A 23438-nucleotide genomic window follows, 5' to 3' on the forward strand; every position below is an offset into this window, starting at 1 on the left:
AGAAGACCAGACTGTCAATAGGTATGGGGACAGCAAAACTATATTCAAGAGATTTCGACTGGAGAATTAAGACTAGAGGCCATTCATGGCCTGTGGCTATGTTCTACTTACATTCTGGAATTGTGAATAAAAATTAATTGTAAAATAATCAACTGATTTATTTGAGAGAGGAAATTTTAAGACAGCCTAGTACTCAGTTTAAAGCATGGAAATGTTGGCCACTCTTAGCTAGCTTTATGGTAAGAGCTGTAGAGAACAAATTGTAGAATAAACGCAATTTGAAAAAAATATTCACCTTGGCGAGCAAGAGAGCTAAAAAGCATTTAAAGTTGTGAACAAGGCAAATTCCGTGAAAAAAGTGGTTGTAGTTAACAAAAAAAAAAAAAAAATTGGCATTATTAAAGAGAAGCCAAGCACTTTGCTCTGGAACAGTAAGAAAGGTAACCCGAGGCTAAGCCTCAACTACTCCCTAAAGGATCCAAGGCATAAAAATTCAGTCATCTACAAAACTTCCATTTCAAAAATGAGTTGCCTGAGAGAGCTAAGGAGCGCCCTCCAGAGAGCGGCCATCCGCAGAAACTGTCTAAGTCTAAGCTGCACATGCTTTCAGAGAGTGAGGCAACAATGGTCACAGAGGACCCTGTCACACTTTCAAGTTGCCGAAGAACTTAGCACAGTCCATTTTTGCAGTCGTGCTGACACAGAATGAAGGGGTCAACCTCGTGTGCACTGAGGATCCAGGGAAATATCTGTCAGTCTAGGCAGCATGCAGCAAGGTTAGAGCTGCAAAGAGTAACTGACACAGCAACAAATGAAGATATGAAGGTGAAGCTGCAACAGAGAAGACAGGTTGTCTGAAGTGCTAGAAATGTGGGACATTTGCTGAGAAGAGCTGCAGGCACTGGGAACAGGTGGCTCAAGAGAGAGGCCAGCTGTGTCACAAATGCTAGGCTCATTGAGACCAGAGCTTCCAAACTACATTGGAGGTCGGATGATGCCACTATGTACCTTAGATGCCAGACATGGTGCTAAGGAGCTGATGTTTGCCCTGCTGGGTTCTGGTCTTGCATTAGTTCAATCTTAACTTGCTACCCGACTGTTCCTCTTTCTTAATATGGGACTGTTTCTTCTGACATTGAGTACTGAAAGGTACAACTTTCTCTGATTTTACAAAGCTCACAATGAAGAAAAAATAGACATACTAACTTACTAGCTACTATATTTTATTTGGTCCTCAGAGAAGTCTTGTGGGATTGGTATAGATGGCATTAACAGTAGTATGGTTTGGATGCTAGCTATGTGCCAAAGGCCTGCGTACTGAAGAGTTAATGCCTAACCCTACTGGAAAGGTTAGAAACTTTGAATTATTGGACTTGTGGAGGGTCCATACATCAAAGGGGAGAAGGGGCATGCCTTTACGAAGGACTATAGGGCTTGCCTATCTGTCTTTTATTTCTGTTCTTATCAGATATGTGACCATGTATTACAACACAGTCTCTAGCCATCTGACCTCACCAGAGGCCAATGGGACCAGGCTGATTTTGGACTATGAACCTAACTGTAATCTAACTAAAGCTTTTACCTTTTGAAAATTCCAGTACTGACTTATTTAGTTGTCCAGCCTGAATGAAGCAAAGTACAAATTTACTCTATATACCCTTAATTCTAATTTCCATAATTAGTTTCCTAGTAAATAACAAAAAGAGAAAAGGTTGTTTCTTACTGTTTTTCTCTGGAAAACTGGAACACAGCAAAAGTCAAGCTCAACCACTAAACACAAAATTTCTATCCTACTCCATCATCCCCAAAATTACAATATAGCTGCACAGAGCTAGTGAGATGGCTCAGCAGATAAAAGCACTGTACCACAAGCCTGACAACTGGAGCTGAATCCCCAGGATCCACAGTGGCGAGAGAAAAGCAGCCATCAGAAGTTGTCCTCTCGCCGTCACACATGTGCTGTGGTACACACACATTCTCTCATACCCACTCTCTCATATACAAATAATAAGAAGTGCTTTAAAAATAGTATTAGTGTATAATTCTCAAATTGGCTATTAAAATGTATCCTCTATATTTTCAGATACTTACCTAATTACCCCCAAAAAAGAGATAGCTAAGAATAGCACCAAAAGAAGAAAGGATGCAGGGTCCACCTGAGAGGCAGAAGAAAGACAAGATGTGTCTACTTAACTGAGAAGAGGATCTAAGAACAGAGATGACAGAGGAAAACCTAACTGGATGCCTACTCATTAGGTGACAGCGATTAGCTTATTGAAAAACAAACAAACAAAAAAAAAAACAATGCACAGAAATCCCTTTTATGGCTAGAATCCTGGACAAACAACACTTGCTTCAGCCTCTTCTGAAGCTCTAAGGACAACCATTCCATCTACTGTGTCCAAACCCTCTTCAACTCTATGCCTAGTCCTCTTTTATACTTGCTTATCCCAATACAGCTGTGTATAAATACAAAGAAGATGAAAGATCTGGGCAGATGCATTATCTAATCCAACTTGGAAACCTTCCACTCCGGTGCCCAATCCTTTATCAATGGTTGCTTTCATATAGACATCAATACTCAGTACAGTGTTAACTTACTTTTTAGTTATTTAAGAGAAATTAGACTTAAGAGTAAGCCAAGCATGGTGGATCCTGGTTCATTTCTCAGCATTCTTGAAGCTGAGGCAAGACTGCCATAATTTTGAGGTTAGTCTAGCTACATAGTGAGTTCTAGGCCAGTCAGTGCTATATAGAGAAATCCTGTCTCAAACAAAACAAGAAAAAGACCACCGAGAGAGGTTAAGAGCAACATGCAAAGAATCGGCACAGGTGGTGCTGTGAAGTGCTGCAGCGCAGAGTGCTTGCCTAGGACACAAAGCTTTGGGTTCCATCCCTGTAACACAACAGCAATAAAAACCCAGCTGACCCATCTAAGCACCAAGCAATCTTGATTCAAATAGAACTAATAAGACAGCTTATCTGCATCATCATTGCCAAGTATGCACAGGGTCCTAGACTCCATTAGTTGTCCCTAATGAAGAAAAATTACAGCAGATAATAAATAATAATTAAGCCAGTGTAGTGATTTGAATGAGAATGTCCCCCACAGTCTCAGACATTTGAACACTTAGTTCTTAATTGATGGCACTGTTGGGGGAGGCTTATGACTGTCACAGGTAGGGCTTTGCAAGTTCAGGGCCCTGTCCTACTTGCAGTTTTCCAGTCTGCTCTCTCTTCTTTGTGCTGGTAGTAAAGCACGTAAGTTCTCAAGTTCCTGTTCCTACCACCATCCCTGCTGCTTGCCGCCATGCCTGCACTCCACCACCCAGGACTCTTATTACTCTGGAAACATAAGACAAAATGAACCCCCTCTCTCTTCTTTAAGTTGCCTTTAATCATGTGGTCTTTATCACAACAACTGAAAAGTACTAAATATTGGGGCTTTCTTTCGACTTTGGGTATCACAGTGTAGCTTAAATTGCCCTTACACTTGCAGGAAACTTCCTGCCTCAGCCTCCTAAGTGGAGAGATTACAGGCACGGGCCATGACATCCAACAAGTAGAACCTTTTTAATATTTAGCAGTACTTACTGGCTTTGTGTTTCCCACTGGGTTACCTCCATGCTCCGTGTTTTTTTATTTATTATTATTATTATTTTTTGTGGTACTATCAATCAAAGTCAGGACCTCATTCATGCTAGACAAGTATGCTAACACTGAGGTAAACTCTCAATCCCTGTAATTTTTTTGAAGGAGGCAGTTTTGAGACCTGGTTTTTCTGTGTAGCCTTGGCTGTTCAGAAACTTACTCTGTAGACCAGGCTGGCATCAAACTCAGAGAACCACCAGCCTCAGCCTCCTAAGTCCTGGTACTAAAGGTGTGTGCCACCATCCCCAGCTCAATCCCATTTTATTTTTAGAGTTAAAATTGCTTTTTTTTAAAGTTCACTAATATCTTCTGTCTTAGTCACTATACTATTGCTGTGAAGAGACTCCATGACCACAACAACTCATAAAAGAAAGCATTTAGTTGAAGCTTGTTTACAGTTTCAGAAGGCATGCATCGTGCTGGAGCAGTAGCTGACAGCTGCTGATCTGCAGGCAGCTAGCAGAGAGAGAGAGACTAGACCTGACCTAAGCTTTTGGAAGCTCAAAACCCACCCCCAGTGACACACTTCCTCCAAAAAGACCACACCTCCTAATCCTTTTCAAATATATGGACCTATGGGGGCCATTTTTATTCAAGCACATCTTCTAATCTCTAACTACTACAAAGATCTTTTCTTTTCTACAGTTTTCAAAAAGACTCTCATTAACACTGGGATATACACTGTTATATGCATGTATACCAAGTAAACTATACCATGTTTACCATGTAAACCAAGAAACTAAGAGCAGGAACATAGAGAGTCCTGTGCCAAAAAAGTAGAATAAGACTCAAAAATATTAGCACATATTAACCTAGTCACCTGCCTGAGGTCTAATATTTTAATTTGGGGTTCATAAAATAGCTAACATAATAAACATCAAAGAAATACAGTTCAGGGTAATGGGGTAGTTTTTTGTTTGTTTGTTTGTTTCTAATACAGAGTGGATCCTACAAGACCAAAACAATACTACATAAAAAGCACTTTTCAAAATGTGTGTGTGTGTATGTGTTAGTATGTGCAAGTGTGTGCAGAACTCATAACACATCAAACTATTGAAACACAAGTTAGGGATAACTATGATCACAACTAAAGTGAGAATTCTTCAGCTATATGCCAGGCTGTACTACCCACCAAAAGCATGCACACGGGAGAAAAAAGCCCTAGCAGTACAATGCAATGAATGTAGTAAAATCTGTCTTAAGGATGCCCTCCCTACAAATCAGATAACTCACACAGAAAACAAACAAATAAAAAACCCTATGAATGTAATGACTGTTAAAAACCCTTTACTAGGAGTCAAATCTCAGCAAGAGTCAAGGAACTCACAGGAGAGAAACCTTATGCTCGTAATGAATATAAGAAAATCTTTGTTATAAGATCACACCTCAGAAAATATCAATGACCTCATCTGGGAGAAAAAGACCTGCTTTGTATTCCAAAACCCACTCTTTCTCTGATGGAAAGCACTTCATCTCCCCTTATGACAGGTGGCATAAAATAACTCAACCCCGTACTCAGCTAATTACCTCGGTAAATCTGAAACTGTTGCCATAAAACTCAATCCATGTATGCATATATTCTCCTCTCCTCTCCTCTCTCTCTCTCTCTCTCTCTCTCTCTCTCTCTCTCTCTCTCTCTCTCTCCTGCTCTCTCTCCCTTCCACTTCCTCCAGCTCCCTCCTCTCTCAGTGCAATCAGAACATAAAGCTCAGGGAAAGGATTTGAAAGTACAGCACAATGGAAGTGGTCAGTTGTTTTCAACCTGTGGGTTGCAACCCCTTTGGACAGCCTCTACCTCCAGAAATCTTTACATTATGATTCATCACAGCAGCAAAATTACAGTTATGAAGTAGCAACAAAATAATTTTATGGTTGAGGCCACCAAACATGAGGGAATGTATTAAAGAATCACAGCATTAGGAAGGTTGAGAACCAACCTTAAGGGACATTAGGATGTTTCTTCATTTACTCTTTAAAAAAATCCTTTGATTTATATCTCAAACTTTATGGTTATCTTTTATTTTATTTCTGATTTTTCCAAACAGATATCACTATGTACCCTAGCTGGCCTGAGACTCATGCTGTAGACCAGGCTGGCCGCAAAATTACAGAGATCCGCCTGCCTCTGCCTCTTGATGCTGGGCTAACAGGTATGTGGCACTATACCTGGATGTGTAGAATTCGTGGTTTTTCTAAGTCCTATTCTTTTTTCACTTTTATGCTGTAGTACACAATGCTATAATGATCATGTTTAGGAATAAAAATTTGATTTGTTATGTTATTTCCTTATAAGAAAGTCTTTGGAGAAGCTGATTTTACTTAAAAATCAGAAAAATTATCAACCCCTCCCCACAAAAACAAAATATATCAAGATCCCTATTACATATTTTCATAAATCCCTTAAATTCACACTGAAGTCAAATCTTGAAGTTATTCAACTGCTAGTACAGGAAACGTCCATTGAGTCGTCCCTAACATATACACAGCACATGCAACAATGACCTATGGGCATTTCTTGTTACGGTGGACGGGTGTAACAGTGGCATACAACCTGGTGTACTTCCCGGGCTCACTGGCTTCCTAACACTCTCAGCATGTGATGAAGAGGTGTAACCATGCAATGGGATGACTGTAGGCAAAAGGAGTATGAGGGAATGGGCACTGCCGCCAGGCTGGCCACATAGCCTCTGAAAATCATCCCTTTCCCTCCCTTTCCTCCACAGTCCCTGCTTGATGAGGAGCATGGCAGCCTCCAAAGCCACATGTTGGAGGAGCCAGAGCCACAAACGCCAAGAACCTCCACCTGCACTGCCATGAAGGCAGTGCCCTGTGGGCATTACAAACAGCTGGGTTGAGTTCCTCGGAATAATAAACCTCTCTCCTGCTTGAGTCTCTGAGGCCTTCTAAGTACAGCAGTTAACTATACAGTGATCTAACACACTGACTAGTTCCTAGTGTTCTTGTTAAATTAGAAATGTTTCCTCATAGGCTCACACATTTAAACACTTGGTCCCCATTCGGTAGCTCTGTTTAGAGACACTCTAGAACTTTTAGGACAGGGAACCTTGCTGAAGGAAATGTGTCATGGAAAATGGGACTTGAAAATGTATAGCCTCACCCCACCTCCACTTCTCTCTCTCTGCTTCTTGTGTGCAGCTGGGGAGTGCTCGCTTAACCTCCTGATCCAGCCGCCATGCTTTCCCCACCATTATGAACAGCCTGCCCTCTGGAACCATAAGCTAGAGGAAACTCTTCCTTAAGTCACTTATGGTTATGCTATACCAAAAAGAACCAAAACACCCAGGGAAGTGAAACACCCTACTGAAGGGCATATGCTACGGAAGAGGAGTGGGGCAGAAAGAGAAGACAAGATCTGAATGACAAAACCAACATGGATTCGAAGCTCTGGTGAACATGAAGCTGAGCTGGACCTAGATGTGGACAGGAAAGAAAAGTTATCTTAAGTGAGGTTGTACAAGAATATAACTGAAGCGTAAACAGCTTTATTATGAAAACTATTAAATCGCAAGGAGATAACCTCTGAAACTTAACCAAAACTGAAATGTAATTGTACCAGGCAAAGAAATGTCTAGGAGGATGAAACAATGCTTTATTATTTCATTGTTACTAAACTGTTACAACCTTGTTAATAATTCTGATTTTACTTTTCCAGTCATTTTAGGCATTAGCTAGTTTATGCATTAATACATATTAACCAGTTTAAAACTCACAAGCCAGAGAGAAAGAACACAGTCGCCCACCCCACTCAGATGTGAACCGTGTGGCACAAAGGGACGGGTAACCTGCTGAGCTCACCCAGCTATAAGGTGGTCAAAAGCATATGGAAGCCCTCCCCAAAGCCACTCCTGAAACTAAGTCCCACAGTCAAGACACAGATGTCTAACCATTTTAAAAGTCAAAGGGACAGGAGAGAAAGCTTGGGATATGAAGACAGGCAGGAAAAAGAAAGACAGCTAACAGACTTCATTTTGTTTCTCAGTCTGAGTCTGCTGTAGCTACAAACCTAACAGACAAACCCTCACAAGGCTCCTGACCAAGAGAACACTTTCAAATGAACATAAACTGCCACTGCTATGGCTCAGGGCTCATACCATACCTTGTCTATCTGTCAAAACCTCAACCCCAACCTCAAAAAAAAGAGAGCTTATCATAAACAATAGAGAAGATATATTTCTAGAAAATATGCTTTTGGTAAAGCCACTGAAAGATTGAATAATTATCCCTAATGCAACTATTAATTAAATTAATCTCACCCAGCAATCAACTGTTGCCTTCAGAGCCAGACTGCACAATGATGTGTTTTCATTGTTAGGTAAATCAATAGTCATGTCTGCACCTGGCCATCTTTACCTTTTCACACAACTCAATTTCAGGGTGACCCCAACTGGCATCCTGGCTCTCAATACCATAACCCCCAATTTCCCATTTCCTACCCTAATTTCCAGATTCTGATAACCAAATGCCTTCCTGACATCATTAATCAATGTTTAGTGAGCACCTAGAATTCATCATATCCAAAATGGAACAAGTGACTTCTGTACCGTCACTAACTCCATTGTCGTTTTCACAGCAATTACAGATATTCTGAATTACTGGGTTTGTTTATTGTCTATTTTCTGTTAGCCCAAACAGTATAAGCCACAAGAGACAAGAACATCTGTCATTTATTAACTACAAAATTCCCAGCACTTAGAACAGTGCCTACAATTAAACAAATGCTAAAATGTAAAATATTAAATATATATCAGCACATACAAAAAGAAAGTAACAGAAGAAACCCATCTTCTACTTCACTTCATAGCCTTCAGGCCTTCAACACACTTTTTATCTCCATCACCTAAATAAGGAAGTAGCTGGCTTCTAAACTGGCTCTCTGTGTTCCACTGCTGCCTCCCATAGGACACTGGAATCCAATTCTACTATCTCTTTCATCAAAGAGTAAATGGCTAACAGAAGGAATAAAATACAGTAAGGTGAACATACAAGCCAATTAAAGGAAAAAGAGGGGTTAGGGAGATAGCTAAGTTAGTAAAGTGCTGACCACGTCAGGCATGACGTCCTGCATTCAGATCTCCAGCACCTACATGAAAGCTGAGCATGGTAGGAAACACCTATAATTCTAGTGCTATAGAGGTGGAGACAGGCCAAGGCCCCAGGGCATGCTGTCCAGCTTGCTTGTACAAACCACCAAACTCCATATTCAGTAAGAAATCTTACTCCCCCCACCGGAAAAAGCAGAGAGTAATACAAGAAAATACCTAACATGGACCTCTGTCCGCCACATACACCTGCACATACATGTGGAAACACACAGATATCACACACACATACACACAGAGAGAAAAGAAAGAAAAAGAAAGTACAAACTTAGAATTACAGAGTCTTAGGCTAAGAGGGGAAAGGTTCACATTCTGCATACACAGCAGACCCTATTGCTAAGTAGCCTTTCTCTTCATATCTCTGCCTCCTTTGTTTATCCTACTCAGAAGAATAAGGGTGGGGCTTGGCATAAGACAGAGAGAACACCACACAGCTCACAGATACTCTATAAAATAGATGCACTCTGTCTTCACTGTTCTATAAATAGCCTGCCCTTGGCATCTCGGATCTGCTTATTCTGGACACTGTCCTAGATTGTCCCATGCTAGCTTTTCACCACTGTCCCATCCTTGTCTACAAAGTACCTTTTGTCCTGCGCTTCATGCTCCAGGTCTATAGTTCATATTTCCCACAATGGAGGCAAAACAATCTGATACACTAAACATATCACCAATGTTTAGATAACAATGTTGGAAGACCTTTCTCTTTCAAGAGTATATATTTCAAAGATTACATGGTCCCTTAGTTGGCAAATATTAAAGGATGAGAAGCTATAGAGCAGGAGGCAGACATATCTGAAGCAGCAGGTTCTTCTGGTATTTTTCAGCTCATTGGTGTATTCTGCAAACAGAACTCAGACACTGCATTCTCCTAAGAAAAATGAAAATCCAAATGACACTGATTTACACTTTTCTCCCACCAGATTAACAGCAGCAATAATAACAACAAAATATCCAAAAGACACTGTTGACAGAGCAAGGAGTTCCTGTATTTCTGGTGAGAAGGCAGAAGGGTATTGTGCTGGCTACTGTTCACTGACAACTTGACAGGATATGCAATTACCCTAGACACACCTGTGAGAATTGCTTATTTTAGCTTATTTTGAGGCTAAAAATAGTTTATTATAGGTTGATGGGTTGAAACTTAAGAGAAGGGGAACAAGCAGAGCTCCTTTACGGCAGGCAGATCCCAGAGATGGAGTACCTGAATTATTAGGTCAGTTTCTGGATGGATGTGAGAGATTATCTTGATGAGGTTAACTGAGGGGAAGGACCCACACTAACAGTGGCCCAGCATTCCCTGAGCTTGGGCCCTGGACTGTGTGAAAGGAGAGAGCTCACTGGTGAACTTTTCATTTCCTATTTCCTGATGGCATATGCAATGCAACCAGATGTTTCAAGTCCCTGCCACCATAACTTCCCAGCCATGGACTATACATGGAACTGCAAACCAAAATAGGCCCTTTCCCCTCAAGTCGGCTTTGCCAAGAGTATTTTATCACGATAACATAAAATAACTACGAAAAGCACCACATACAAGGTAAGAAATGTTACAGTTCCTAACAGTTGCATAATTATGACCTTTTAATCTTGAAAGTAATCACAGTCTGCCTGCACACAGGTCTCAGTGTTAAGTTCTCACACACACTATTATACAGATGGTTTATGCCTCTGAGCTGATGGTGTGCAGAGGTCACTCTGGACCGAAAGTCCATGTTGTGGACCAGGTGAGGCACCTTAACTTTATTCCAGGTACAATGGAAATCCACAAAGGAATTCCAGTCATCACAGTGATGTGGCTAATTTACACTTTTAAAGATCACTAATGCTTGGTATACAAAAGGTAAGCATTTAAGTCAGGGGGAAAACAAACCAACCAACAAACAAACAGAAAACTACTCTAGTCATCTAAACAAAATGAAAATATTCAAGACTACAATGACGGCAACAAAACGAGGGGGAAGATAGGTTCAAAATACACTACAAGTACAACCGACAACTACACATTACAAGTGGGAGAGAGGAGACGATAGAAAAACAGGAAGACCCTTAAGTTAGGACCAAAGCAAGCAGGTAGACAGGGCTACTTATCAGCTGAGCTGAGAGGCTCTTTGGAAGGTGGAGGCTGAAGACACGTCTTCAAGCTGAGTCATCTGCTATTCTATAGACATCCAAATAAAAACACTGAGATGTTAGATGAGAGAGCAAGGGCTTAAAGGCCATCCACACTGGATTTATTCAAGGAGCATTCAAAACAGAAAAACTAGATAAAAAGCAATAAAAGGAAAAGACAGTGAAGTGAAATTAGTCAGGAGCTAGACCCTCACATATTCTGTGCTGCAGAAGAGAAAACAGCCAGCAAAAGATGGAGCACACAGGTAAAAATAATTGAAGGTTGAGCAGGACATGATAGCGCATTACTGAAATCCCAGCACAGGATGGTGGAAGTAGAAATTTCAGAAATTTAATGCCAGCATCAGACACCCAGTAAGCTGAAGGCCAGTGTGGGATATATAACAACCTGCCTCAAAAGAACAAAAGGTGAGGGTTGAGCTGGTGTCATTTCATCAGAATGACTGGAACTAATTACAATGATTATACTTTATACAACCTTCATATGTTCTTGTCTAAGTCTAGCTTAAAATGAAAAAGTGTTTTAAATGTTTAAACATTTATGAAACATTTAGAATAGGATACTATTAAATGCTCAGGAAACAGATAAAGATCTCCTTTTTTGTATGAAGTGACTACAATGTAAATAATTTTTTAAATGTTAACTGGGCTAAGGATGTAGCTTAGCACACATGAAGCCCTAGGTTCAATCCCCAGCAATATATAAACTCAGGCCTGGCACCAGCACACACCTGTGATCCTAACATGTGGCCAGTGGAGGTAGAAGATCAGAAGTTCAAAACCCTTCTTTGCTACACAGTGAATTCAATTAAGTAACCACAGAGTGAAGATTCTACAGCACAAAGGGAAGAGGAACGAACAGTTTAATACAGAGTAATGTGAGCAAGACTGTGCACACTACCCTGGCTGAGAGAAAGACCATTCAGCCAAGTTCAGTGGCCTGTTCAGATCACTGGGTGTCCTGAGGGCCTTTCCCTGGTGTTCCCATGGAGCCCTCTGCGCTCCACTCACTTTCTGTCTAGGCGTCTCTACTCTTGTCTTGAATCCTTCTTCACCTGACTACTGCTTCAATTACTTTTGATTCCAACTGAATCACTTCTTAGCCTTTGGGCTTTGATCAAGTATGATTCCAAATGATTTGTGTAGCATGTTTTGCTGTCCCATCAAATAAAAAGGTTTCGAACTTTTAGTGGGACAAAATAACAACTATAAAATTATTTAAAGCTATCAATAGGATTAAAATAATTTAGTGCACAAAGACTAAAATATAACACAAGAGTAAAAATATTTACATTAAGATATATAAATCTGCTCTTCCCCATTTTTGATAAGATGCACAAATCAAGAAAACTGACTTCAATTCTGCTTTTCCAGTTCCGGAGGAAAGACACAATAGTCTACATGTTAATGACGAAAGAAGAATGTCTTCAAATGACAGCAACTGCAGTAGCCCACAAACTAATCAGCATAATCACATCAGTGATGATCACAAGTATTCACTCAAGAAGGTTTGATTTTTTTTTTTTATTTCAAAGTAGTTAAGGATTTTCCAGGACTTGAAATAACTTGACATTTTGTTGGCATGTCAGTCATATCATGTGTCATAGACACTGCTCCGAACTCCTCAAGGTGAACTGTCAGGGTGGGCCTTGGGCTTCTGGCCAAACTCAGGAGTGCCAGGTTAGTAGAAGAGAGAAAAGAAAGCAATGACCCTGCTGAGACACAGCAGAGGTGGTCAGGGAATGAGGGGGAAGTTTCTTCCCTCCAAGTCTCCAGCTCTGCTTCTTTCTTCACAGCACTTCAGATCCGTGAGCACAACTAACAAGCAGGCTTTTCCCAAGGTTTCCTAAAACCCAGAGAATAAATACCTGGTTCCCTGCCTCCCATCTGACACTCGAGTTACCCTTCCTGAACTGCCTTGTTACCCTTCTTGGACTGCCTTGTTACCCTTCCTGGACTGCCTTGTTACCCTTCCTGAACTGCCTTGTTACCCTTCCTGGACTGCCTTGTTACCCTTCCTGGACGGCCTTGTTACCCTTCCTGAACTGCCTTGTTACCCTTCCTGGACGGCCTTGCAGGGCCGCGTGGTTGCCAGGAGCCCCTCCTAAAGAAGCACAGTAGCTGTTGATGTCATGGGTCTTTGTAAATACTCCCAATTTGAATTTCAACCAACTGCTCACATCTCTCTGATGGGCTACAGTAGCAGAACAGAAGCCAATTAGAGACCAATATGCATCCACATCCAGATTCTAAAAGGGAAGAAAAATCAAACCCCCTGTTCCCTGCCTATTCATAACAAAATAAAAAAAGAAACCAGACTTTATTAGTCCATCTAAATGAAAAATATAACCCTCAGCAACCACACAATAAGCAACACAGACTCAAGGTGTGCTCAAGTCCTCATACAGATAGAGAGCTAATATCTATTAAGTTATATGCCTTATACATCCAAATTTTCATACTAAATTTTACTATAATCTAGGAAGTATTCACTTAGTATTTAAATACCCATGCAGAGGATTGGCCTACCTTTTCTAATACAGATAAGTTCATGTACTCCACAGGTTCTCTCTCCACCTATTTAAAAAAAAAAAAAAGTTTATTAGCAACTAAAAATGCAGAAAATGGCCTCAACTTGACTGTCACAAAGAACCATGCTATGCATGCACCTACAAATGATCTTAAAGAAAAGCTTCCTAATTATTTTCTGAAGGTTAATGAAACTAAATACAACAGCCTGAATTTTCCTTAATAATCTAGAAATTAAGGCTTTATAACTTCAAATAAAGGCACATCCTTTATTTGGTAGGCTACTCTAGCTGGAAAGCTTCTAGAGAGGAGAAACTCTAGCACCATTTCCTATGTGTTCTTCCTATCACCTGGAAGAAGGCACAGTAACAGAGGACCCACTTTATTCCTGAGCCCTAACACGCACAGGGCAGTTACTCTAAATGTCAGCCTTGTAGACACGCCAGTTATATTATCAGATGGCCCATGCCCATCCTCAGCTACCCACTCTTCCAAATTTGTAAGAAGACAAACCTTATAGACAATCTGATAATAATAATAATAATAATAATAATAATAATAATAATAATAATACATCCCCATATCTCCTTCTAAAAAACTGTTACTTCCTTGGAAGACCTTTTTTTTTTTTTTCTATAATCTCCTTCTTCAAACCTCCATTTAGTGGTCAGGAAAACACAAATACAGGAAAGCATATACATCTATAAAACCCTGTGCAATCAGTTATCACAGAGCATGCACCTGAGTTACAGCAAACCAAAACCAGAGATAGCATTTAGCCACCAGCTCTGAAGTCTACTCATCTTCACAAGCACTGCCCAAATCTACTAAAAAACTACTCTCTGGAGACCTGATAGCAAGGCTGTCTCAGGTGCTTATAAGATTTGTACAAATGGAACTGCTGTGTAGACATGTTGAGTCTTACTATTTTCAGTAGTTTGTGAATTCAACCCACTGTATTACTTGTGATTCATTCATTTTTGTTGCTACACAAAATTCCACTGTGTTTAAATACACATAAATATGCACAAAGCCTGTGTTTATTTATACATAAACTTCAGTTCATAACATTTGGACTGCCTTGAGTTTGGGTTTGTATTAATATTGCTATAGGCCTTTTTAAGTATGTCTCTTTAATACACATGTGCATGCCTTTCTCCTGGTTATATACCCAGACAAATTGCTGGGTATATCAAGCAACAAAATGACAAAAGATGCAACTCTGTGGTATGCATACAGAATGGAATGCTAAAGAGTCTATAAAGACTACTTTGATATTTGCAACAGTAGGATAAGCAGGGAAAACAGTAATCTGAGAATGAAAAAAGCCAGACACAGAAGACAAATTCAACCCAATTGGAGGAATGCATTTTAGTGGTCTTCTGCACTGCATGATGATTTTGTGATAATTTATTATAATCTTGAAAACTTCTGAGACAGCAGATTTTAAATGTTCTTGCCACAAAAGCAGGAAAAGTGGCAGACATGTCTTGATTTAATCTTCCACAATATATGTACATACAAAAACACTACATTATAGCTCCAAAACATACTGAGTACTCTTATCTAAGAGTAATTTTATTAATCACTACATAAATATGTATTTCTTTCCCTCAAAAAACATGCCACTATTTTAATGTAAGCCCATTAAAATTTTGTGATATTCTCTGTATGCTTAACCTTATCAATTATACCATGAATTACTTTTAATTTTTACATAATAGTACTAAATTATATAATCATTTTAGTTTGTTACAGAAGCTTATTATGAATAGTTCAGTTAGAAGAAACAGAAATCCTACAGCAATTATATGAGTAATAAAAAAGATATTCCCTTTTTTTTAAAAAAAAAAAAAAAGTGGGTCATTTCAGAAGCACACCAAAAAAAAAAAAAAGAGCCAGAAAACAGTATTTCTATCACTAAAGTAGGTTAGATCTACTGTCCAATTTGGTTGTAACAATGTCACTGCTTCCTTATGATCAACAGCAATAATACTAACAATCAGGAAAACAAGCTTAGCAAAAACAGAAAGAAAAAAAAAAAAAAAACACCAAACACAAAGCTATAGCTACAAAGCTAAAGCTACAAAAGAATTATTATTCAGCAACATTCCAGTCCAATACAGTACTAACTGTAACATCACCAATGACTGCAGCAGACCACTTGCTGAAGAGCTAGAATAAAACAGACCTGTGACTACATCTTCTAAAACTGAGAAGATATTAGTCAAATAAGTGGGCATTCACTCAGCTGTAATGGACTATTTTCAAGATACTAGAAAAATTAAGTGATAACAAAAACCATAATTTATATTGAGGTCTATGCTGTTTTCATAGGTTACTTAAACTATTTCTTATATACATTAATTAAGCTACATTCTCTAGATGTAACATTTGTACATACTTTACTCAGGGAACCAGATTGCACTTTTTAACATCTATTATTACAGCAAGATTCTCTTGTGTTGAAGAGATGGCTCAGGAAGTAGAAACACATTCTGATCTTGAAGAGGACCAAAGTTCCACTCCTGGACCCATGTCAGGTAGCTCATCACTACCTTTAACTGCAATTCCAGGGGATCAGATGCCCTCTTCTGGCCTTTGTGGACATCTACATTAATACATACACACACACACACACACCCTCTACACATTATTTCAAAATAAATAAATAAAAACAAATCCTTAAAACTAAACTCTCCACATATTTAATATAAACTGGTTGTTTTATATAATACCCCTAATCCTAACAGCAGTTTATATTATGCTTCGTATTAACAAAACAAAGAAACAAAAACCCTCTGGAATGACAAGAAAAACTATCTTTTTAAATATACATATTTTTATATTTATTTATTGGGTTCGTGTATGTGTGTCACTGAACATGCATGTTAAAGTCACATGTTAAAGTCAGAGGAGAACATGTGGGGGTGTGCGCTCCCATCCCACCACGTGCTCTGGAAGCTCCACTCAGGTTGTTAGGCAGGGCAGCACATACCCTACCCAGGGAGCCATTCCTCATCTGCTCCCATCCCTGTAAGTAGGCACTTTACCTATGTTAAATAAAAACAAAAAAAAACAACTTCGGTTTTAAAAGCTAGTCAAATAATTACTATATCTTAAACTTAGTTAACTGATAGTTGTCAAATCTGTCAAAGTACTTATTTTCTTAAAAAAAAAAAAAACCTAAGAGCCTAGAACTTGAAAAGAAACCTAGCTAGCTCATTGTTTTACAGTACAAACAAAGTCAAACTCCAGTGGTTAAAGTTTCCCAACATTTCTCATTTGTATTAAAAAAAATCAAACACTGCAGTTAATAATCAATGAATTTAATTAAAAAGTTAAAATGAATTTTTTCATTTATACAAAAATAGGATAATTATGAAATTGCTTTTTTTAAATAAAGTCAACTTCATAAAAACTGTATTTGGAGGTACTATGCACACTGGCCTTGAAACAATCATCTTAGCAACATGGAACTAAGACACATAGACTGACACTCCAATCATCAGCATTATTCCCTTCAGGAAATCCACAAAGGAACAAGACCACTATGACACAGTCCTTACAGTGGCAAAAGTAGGAGAGATAAGAAAGCAGGTGTGTGAGGCACACGCATGTGACTGCCTGTGAATGGGCACACTACTGTGAATGTGCCTAGTAAGTAACTAGAGTAATTTGTGTAGAGGGATGAGAATCACTACATGTTTACAGAGGGGATAATGCACCATCAGAGTACACACGACTGTCAAAGACAGAACTGCACCCATGACTCAGTTCTCGTAGATCTTAAGATGCACTTGTTTGCCTAAGTCAACTCCACAAGCAAACATCACTTATCTCTTCATGGTTGGACACTGAAAACCCAACATCTTATGTTTTACCTCATCTAAAGATTCTGTTCCTGAGTTTATACATGAAAGTAGTCACAACCTTTAAAGTTTTTCAAAAAAACTTTAAACATTTCTTGTTTACGCTGCCAACTGCCCCAAATCAACTTAACCTCTTTAGACCTCTAACTTTCAGATATAGTTTTAGATTAACTCCCAATTTAAGCCATTCACTCATACCAGCGTGGGTCCCTAATTTTAAAAGCATAGTTAGAAATGATCACCCTTTCTGCATTGTGCCAGGCTTCAATTCTAAAGCCAGCATCATGTAGTACTGACTTTACAAACCTGTGTTTGTTAACACGGAGGGCAAGGTAAGAAAATGCAGCTGTTGTGAAGTGTGATAATAATAACTGCAGGGCAGAAAACAGCTTTCGTGATGCATGCTCACTCTGATAAATTGGAATCGCTGCTGCTGGAGGCAAATCAATGGCAATTCTGAAAATGTTCAAAACCAAATCCACAGCTAATAAGAAAAGGGATGCCATAACACAGCAGGTCTGTCCCTGATAGCCATGAGAAGAAGTGGGTGTCTATGACTGAAATTCAATATCATGATGAGCTGCCTACAGTGAGCACCGAAAACATAAAGTACAAAGAAAATGTCAAAATTTAGGCCTGGGGACAGAGAAAGCTCCAGAATGGTTTCTTTCTCTTCTTCAGTCCGTTTTCACTGAATTTACACAACTTGCTTGTGTAAATATTTCAAAATACATGTTTGCCTCCTCACATGCTGTTCTTTAAGTTTTTTTTTTTTCTTAAAGAAAAAAGGAAAACCTATTAGGCCTCCAAATTTCTAAAAGTTACACTCCTAAATTGGCTATATTGCTGCTATGTAATTACAGTAGAATTAAAACAATCTGAACAAATCAACTCCTCTCTACATTTAACTCCCAGCCCAAGCCTTGGGAACCATACTTGCCACTACCTCAGCATCACACAGAATAGTCAAGTCTGTTTTTATAGCAATAGCTTGTCAGGACAACAAGATGGCTCAGTGAACAAAAGCACTCGCAACACATGCCTGACGAGCCGAGCCCAGTCACCGGATCCTACGGTAGAAGGAAAGAGCCTATCCCCACGTGTCCTCTAGGCTCACAGATATGTTCTTCTCTCTCTCTCTCTCTCTCTCTCTCTCTCTCTCTCTCTCTCTCTTTTCCTCTCTTCCACACACCCACACACTAAAATAAAAAAAAAAACAAAAGTTTGCTCAACACAGTATCTCATCTGACCCACAAAAATCCCTGAGCATTTAATTAATTTTTTTCTATATAAACTTACCTTATACAATTAAATTTACTGACAAATTAATTCACTTTTCCAGCCACTGAACTACTCTTTAAATTTTAGTTTTAATTACTGTTTTTGACTATAAGAAAGTTACTAACACAACACAATAAATCCTAATAAGTATGTGCCCTCAAAAAGCACTACTTAATTAAATATTCTAGTTAATTGAAAATAAAGCAAAATCCTCCTGTTTTGATTATGCCAGATCAAATTTTTAAAAATTATAAATATGCACTACTGTACAGTAAGATCACAATAAAAATAATTTAACATTTCATTAATATCTATCTCATGATGAACTCAAAATACTATTTTGAATATGAAGTCCACTCTGGTCCTAAATTCATGAAAAGAAAAAATTGTTCTGAATATATGTATGGCTCTCAGAAGTTTGTTAATAAATAAGACCTTGCTATTTTATCATCATTTCTTCTTTCTAAAAAATAATAAATCAAAGATTCCAATTTATTAGGTTTAAATAAAATATTACTCTGTGTGTGTGTGTGTGTGTGTGTGTGTGTGTAATCTCAAAAATGTTAACTGGGGAGATAAAACTAGTTAAGAAACTAAACAAATAATTTCTCAATAATTGTATGAGCAGAAGTGTAAACACTAAACAAAATAAATTTGTTTGAGATACAGATGAAAGGAATCAGTGAACAATAATATGGAGTTAATATCCAGGTTTCTAACTTGAATGTCCAACTAATATTAAATGCCACTCAACCAGTGAATTTCCACAAAATAGGGGAGCATGGGAAGTGTGAAGGATAGATTTGGTAGCCAGGTGACAACTTAAGATCATTCTGAATGTCGTAAAGCAAACATCTTGTTCTTCTATGCTATATCCAAGTGAAGACATCTACCTAAAATGTAAGTGAGGCTGGGCGCTAGTGGTACACGTCTTTAATCCCAGCACTCAGGAGACAAGGACAAATGGATCTCTTTGAGTTCAAGGCCAGCCTGATTTACAAAGTGAGTCCAAGACAGCCAGGGCTACACAGAGAAACCCTGTCTTGAAAAACAAACAGAAGGGAGGAAGGAGGGAAAGAAGGAAAGGAAGAAAGAAAAAAAGAAAGTGAATTTGGAATTACAAAAGTTTTATACAGAGAAAGAAATCAGAATAATTGTTGGTACTGAACTCAAGGCTGAACCACTGAGCAGAGCTCCTAAGAGGCTGCCTAACCGCTACACCTACTCTCAATTCACAACACAATTTAGTTACGCAGAGGACTACAGACACAGCTAGAGAGTGAGTAATCCAACTAAACAGTCTATAGTTTGGGTTGAATACAATCAGTGGAGCCAACAAGAAGTCACAAAAAAAGTTATTCTAATTAATAAGCTACATTCAAAGAATTATGTACAAGTAAGATAACAGCTTCAATATACAAGTGGAATGGAATTGTCCACCACTATATTATAAATTTTAAAACAAAGGAGCATAAAGTTGTCTTCTAATGAAAGAGATGTTTCACACACACAGAGACACACACAAAAGAGTGTGTTTTAAGTATTGCTTCAGAAAGCAAAACTACAATGGGGTTAGACCAAAGTTGCTGAATAGCAGACTTAGCAATACAGACCTCAAGAGTAACATCCTCAAAATTAGTTCTGAAGTTATCATCACTGAATGCTTTTATACAAAGGAAGCATGCATGATCTATTTCCTGGTATATACACTATATACTGTAACCATATGCTCAAAATTATCTGTCCCACCAGAACATAAATTCTAACAGGGAGGATCCAACGAAGTCTACTTCAGAACATTATGTATACCTAATATACAACAAATGTTCATTGAGTTAACAGATAAATTAATTGAATGTCTTAAGAACCACTTCATAAGGAAGAATGTTGAATGAAATACCCTCAGGACTCCTAAACTTCTAACTTGACCCTAATACAAAGTCGTCATGTCTAGCTATCTGCAATCCTTTGCATAAGTGAGTGAACTGAAGAACAGATGTTTGTAGCAGTTAGGCATACTCTTAGTAGCTGGGTTCAGTGGCTTTTACCACCTTTGAGTCTAATTACTGTTACTTTAATTTCTTCCCCTGTATAAGTATAAAACACTTATTTTACAATAAATGATTTCTACTAAGTAACTATGTCATCCTTTATCATTTAAAGATATGACTACCAAGCAGTTCTTCAAAGAAACACTGACTTATACATCCTGAGTAAGTAAGATTCTAATAGAGGTGAGGAAATTAGGGATGGTATGTATAAACAGAATCTATTTTAGTGAGTGTTAAGAAACATAGTTAGACTGACTTAACCTATCCTTTTCTTCAAATGTATTAACTTCAGTTTCTTTGCCAAACTAGAGAAGGCATGTTGATATCTGTATCATGAAGACTTTAACAAATGCACAGGTATAAGAACAAGCTGAGTATATAGCACAGTGGTACTGTCTGGCATGTACCACGCTGTCAATCCCCAGCACCAAAAATAAAACACAACAGAGCAAAAAGCATAGAGAAACTTCGAAAATCTTATTATTTAAGGATACATAACACAGAGCAAAATGCTGTAACATTTAACTGCCAGAAGAATGTATGCATGCATAAAGAAAAACTGTACAATAAGAAATTACAAGTTATGAGATCATATTTGAATCCTATCTGGGAAAAACTTCCGTGTTCTGCATAAAATTTTGTGTTTAAGATTTTACAAAATTTTGTTCCACAAAGTTGTTGGCAAAACAAAGCATTCAACATCAATCAGTGGATTCTGCTCCCTAACTTTCCAGCTCTAGTAAACAGTACAGGGAAGAAAAAGGTTGGAACATGCTGTTCTGAATAAAAAGAACATCAAAGATTGCAAGCAGAGTTTATACTCCATCATCTTAGCAAATGCAGGCATTTGAGGCCATGGGTCGGTGTGTCCTGCACTTAATCTCTAAAATGAAGTAAACATGAAACAGCTAAGTCAATTGTGGAGTTTGCTGTCTCGGTCCTCAGAAGACCCCAGGTGTGTATACGACCAGAGCCCATCACCTAAGGGAATTACTGCGAGTTTCACTCAGAGGGAACAGTCGACGTAGACGACTAACGATTCAGCTACAGGTACCCTGCACACGGGTCGAGAACGCACACATCCCACAGGGAAGTTTTGGAAGTCTTCTTTCTGCACTGAGCTCTTCTGAGATGGAAAACAAGACGCTGTGCGCATTCTGCTGCCTGTGTGCTACCACCTGCACACGCCCTCCCTAAAAGCAAGGAGACTACACCTCACTCCTGCTCCACATCCAGAGGAAGGAAATACACACCGCCCCACCTACCTCAGCCGAGAACTTAATTCGAATGAAGCTACTTGTGAAACGTTTCCGTTGGCAGGCTTCTGGACACGTCTGTCACGGAGAGGCACTTCCTTCTCCCGGAGAAAAGCGATTTTGGGGGTCAGATGAGAGGGTTAAGCTCCCATAGATGTCCTGGTCCCTTCTCCCCGTCAACAGAAGGGAACAGCACAGACATCACCCGCCCGAGGTGCGGGTCGGCACAGGCGGGAGAGCACGCTGAGCGGTCCGCCTGTCCCACGCAGAGCGCAAGGGCAGCCTCCCGCCGCCGCCTCAGCGCTCGCTCAGAGCCACCTCAGAGCCCCATTACCTCAGTGTCTCAGCACCTCAGCGCCTTCGTGCCCCAGCATCTCCCTCAGCACCGCACAACCTTAGCACCTGAGCACCTCACTCAGCACCTCAGAAGCTTAGCACCTGAGCATCTCAGCACCTCAGAAGCTTAGTACCTGAGCATCTCAGCACCTCAGAAGCTTAGTACCTGAGCATCTCAGCACCTCAGAAGCTTAGTACCTGAGCACCTCACTCAGCACCTCAGAAGCTTAGTACCTGAGCACCTCAGAAGCTTAGTACCGGAGCACCTCACTCAGCACCTCAGAAGCTTAGTACCTGAGCACCTCACTCAGCACCTCAGAAGCTTGGTACCCGAGCACCTCACTCAGCACCTCAGAAGCTTAGTACCTGAGCATCTCAGCGCCTTCGTACCTGAGTCTCATCAGCGCCTAAGCACCTCGGCATCTCAGTACTCAGCGACTTAGTGCCTGCGCCTCTCAGCACCTCAGCGCCATCGCGTAGGCCGGTGCCGGCGAGGACCGCAGCCGCGCCTAGGCCGGTGTCCCGCATCTACCGCCCGCACGGTCCGGACCCGCAGCCCGCGCCTCGCCCTCCCGGGCCCTGCGCTCGTCAGCGGGGCGTCTTCGCCGCGCGTCGCTCGGCCTCCACTTACCTTCGATCGCCATGATGCGCTCGCCATGGACCGCACCAACCACCGGGAGCGCGGAGGGAAGCGCGGGAGGCTGCGCCTAGGCCTCCGGCGAGAGGGGCGGGACCGCCCCGGGGCCGAGCTGCCGGGCCTCCGGGAACCGGGGCGGGGCGGCGGGGTGGGGTCGGAGCGCCGGGGCAGGCGGCGCAGGAAGCGGAACCTTCCGCGGACGCGCGCCCGCGGCACGTGACGCCGCCCCGCCCCCGGCCCCCGAGGCCCCGCCCCTCGCAGCAACCTACCTCCTCAGGCCCCGCCCCGCAGGAGCCACAGCCCCGCCCACCACCCTGACGACTCCTCCCGCCTCGCCCAGGCCACGCCCCCGCCCCTGGCCCTGCCCCTGGCCCTGCCCCTGGTCCGCCCCTGCCCCTGGCCCCGGCTCTGGCCCCGGCTCTGGCCCCGGCCCCGGCCCCGGCCCTGGCCCCGGCCCTGGTCCGCCCCTGCCCCTCGCAGGGTCTCAGGCCGCGGACTGCACACGGAGAGGGCTAGCGCCCCTGGCCGGTGCAGCACACCTCCACCCAGCTTCCAGCGCGGCTCCACCAGAG

General features: G+C 40.7%; 1 protein-coding gene across 3 annotated transcripts in view; it reads right to left on the bottom strand.

Annotated features, from left to right (window-relative positions):
- Syt14 (synaptotagmin 14) overlaps positions 1-23075 on the bottom strand; it is a 151694-nt gene extending 128619 nt beyond the window's left edge. The window contains exons 1-2 of one of the 3 annotated variants that reach the window (XM_060364953.1): positions 22861-23075; positions 13434-13481 (exon numbers count right to left, since the gene is read on the bottom strand). In XM_060364953.1, coding sequence (XP_060220936.1) covers positions 13434-13481; positions 22861-22873 — 61 coding nt within the window. In that variant the 5' untranslated portion in view covers positions 22874-23075. The remainder of the gene's footprint in view (positions 1-13433; positions 13482-22860) is intronic. The other 2 variants (XM_021645446.2, XM_021645447.2) reach the window with 2 other exon arrangements.
- Between the last annotated feature and the right edge of the window lie 363 nt (positions 23076-23438).

Source organism: Meriones unguiculatus, chromosome 11, assembly GCF_030254825.1.
Source record: "Meriones unguiculatus strain TT.TT164.6M chromosome 11, Bangor_MerUng_6.1, whole genome shotgun sequence".
Lineage (NCBI taxonomy): Eukaryota > Metazoa > Chordata > Mammalia > Rodentia > Muridae > Meriones > Meriones unguiculatus.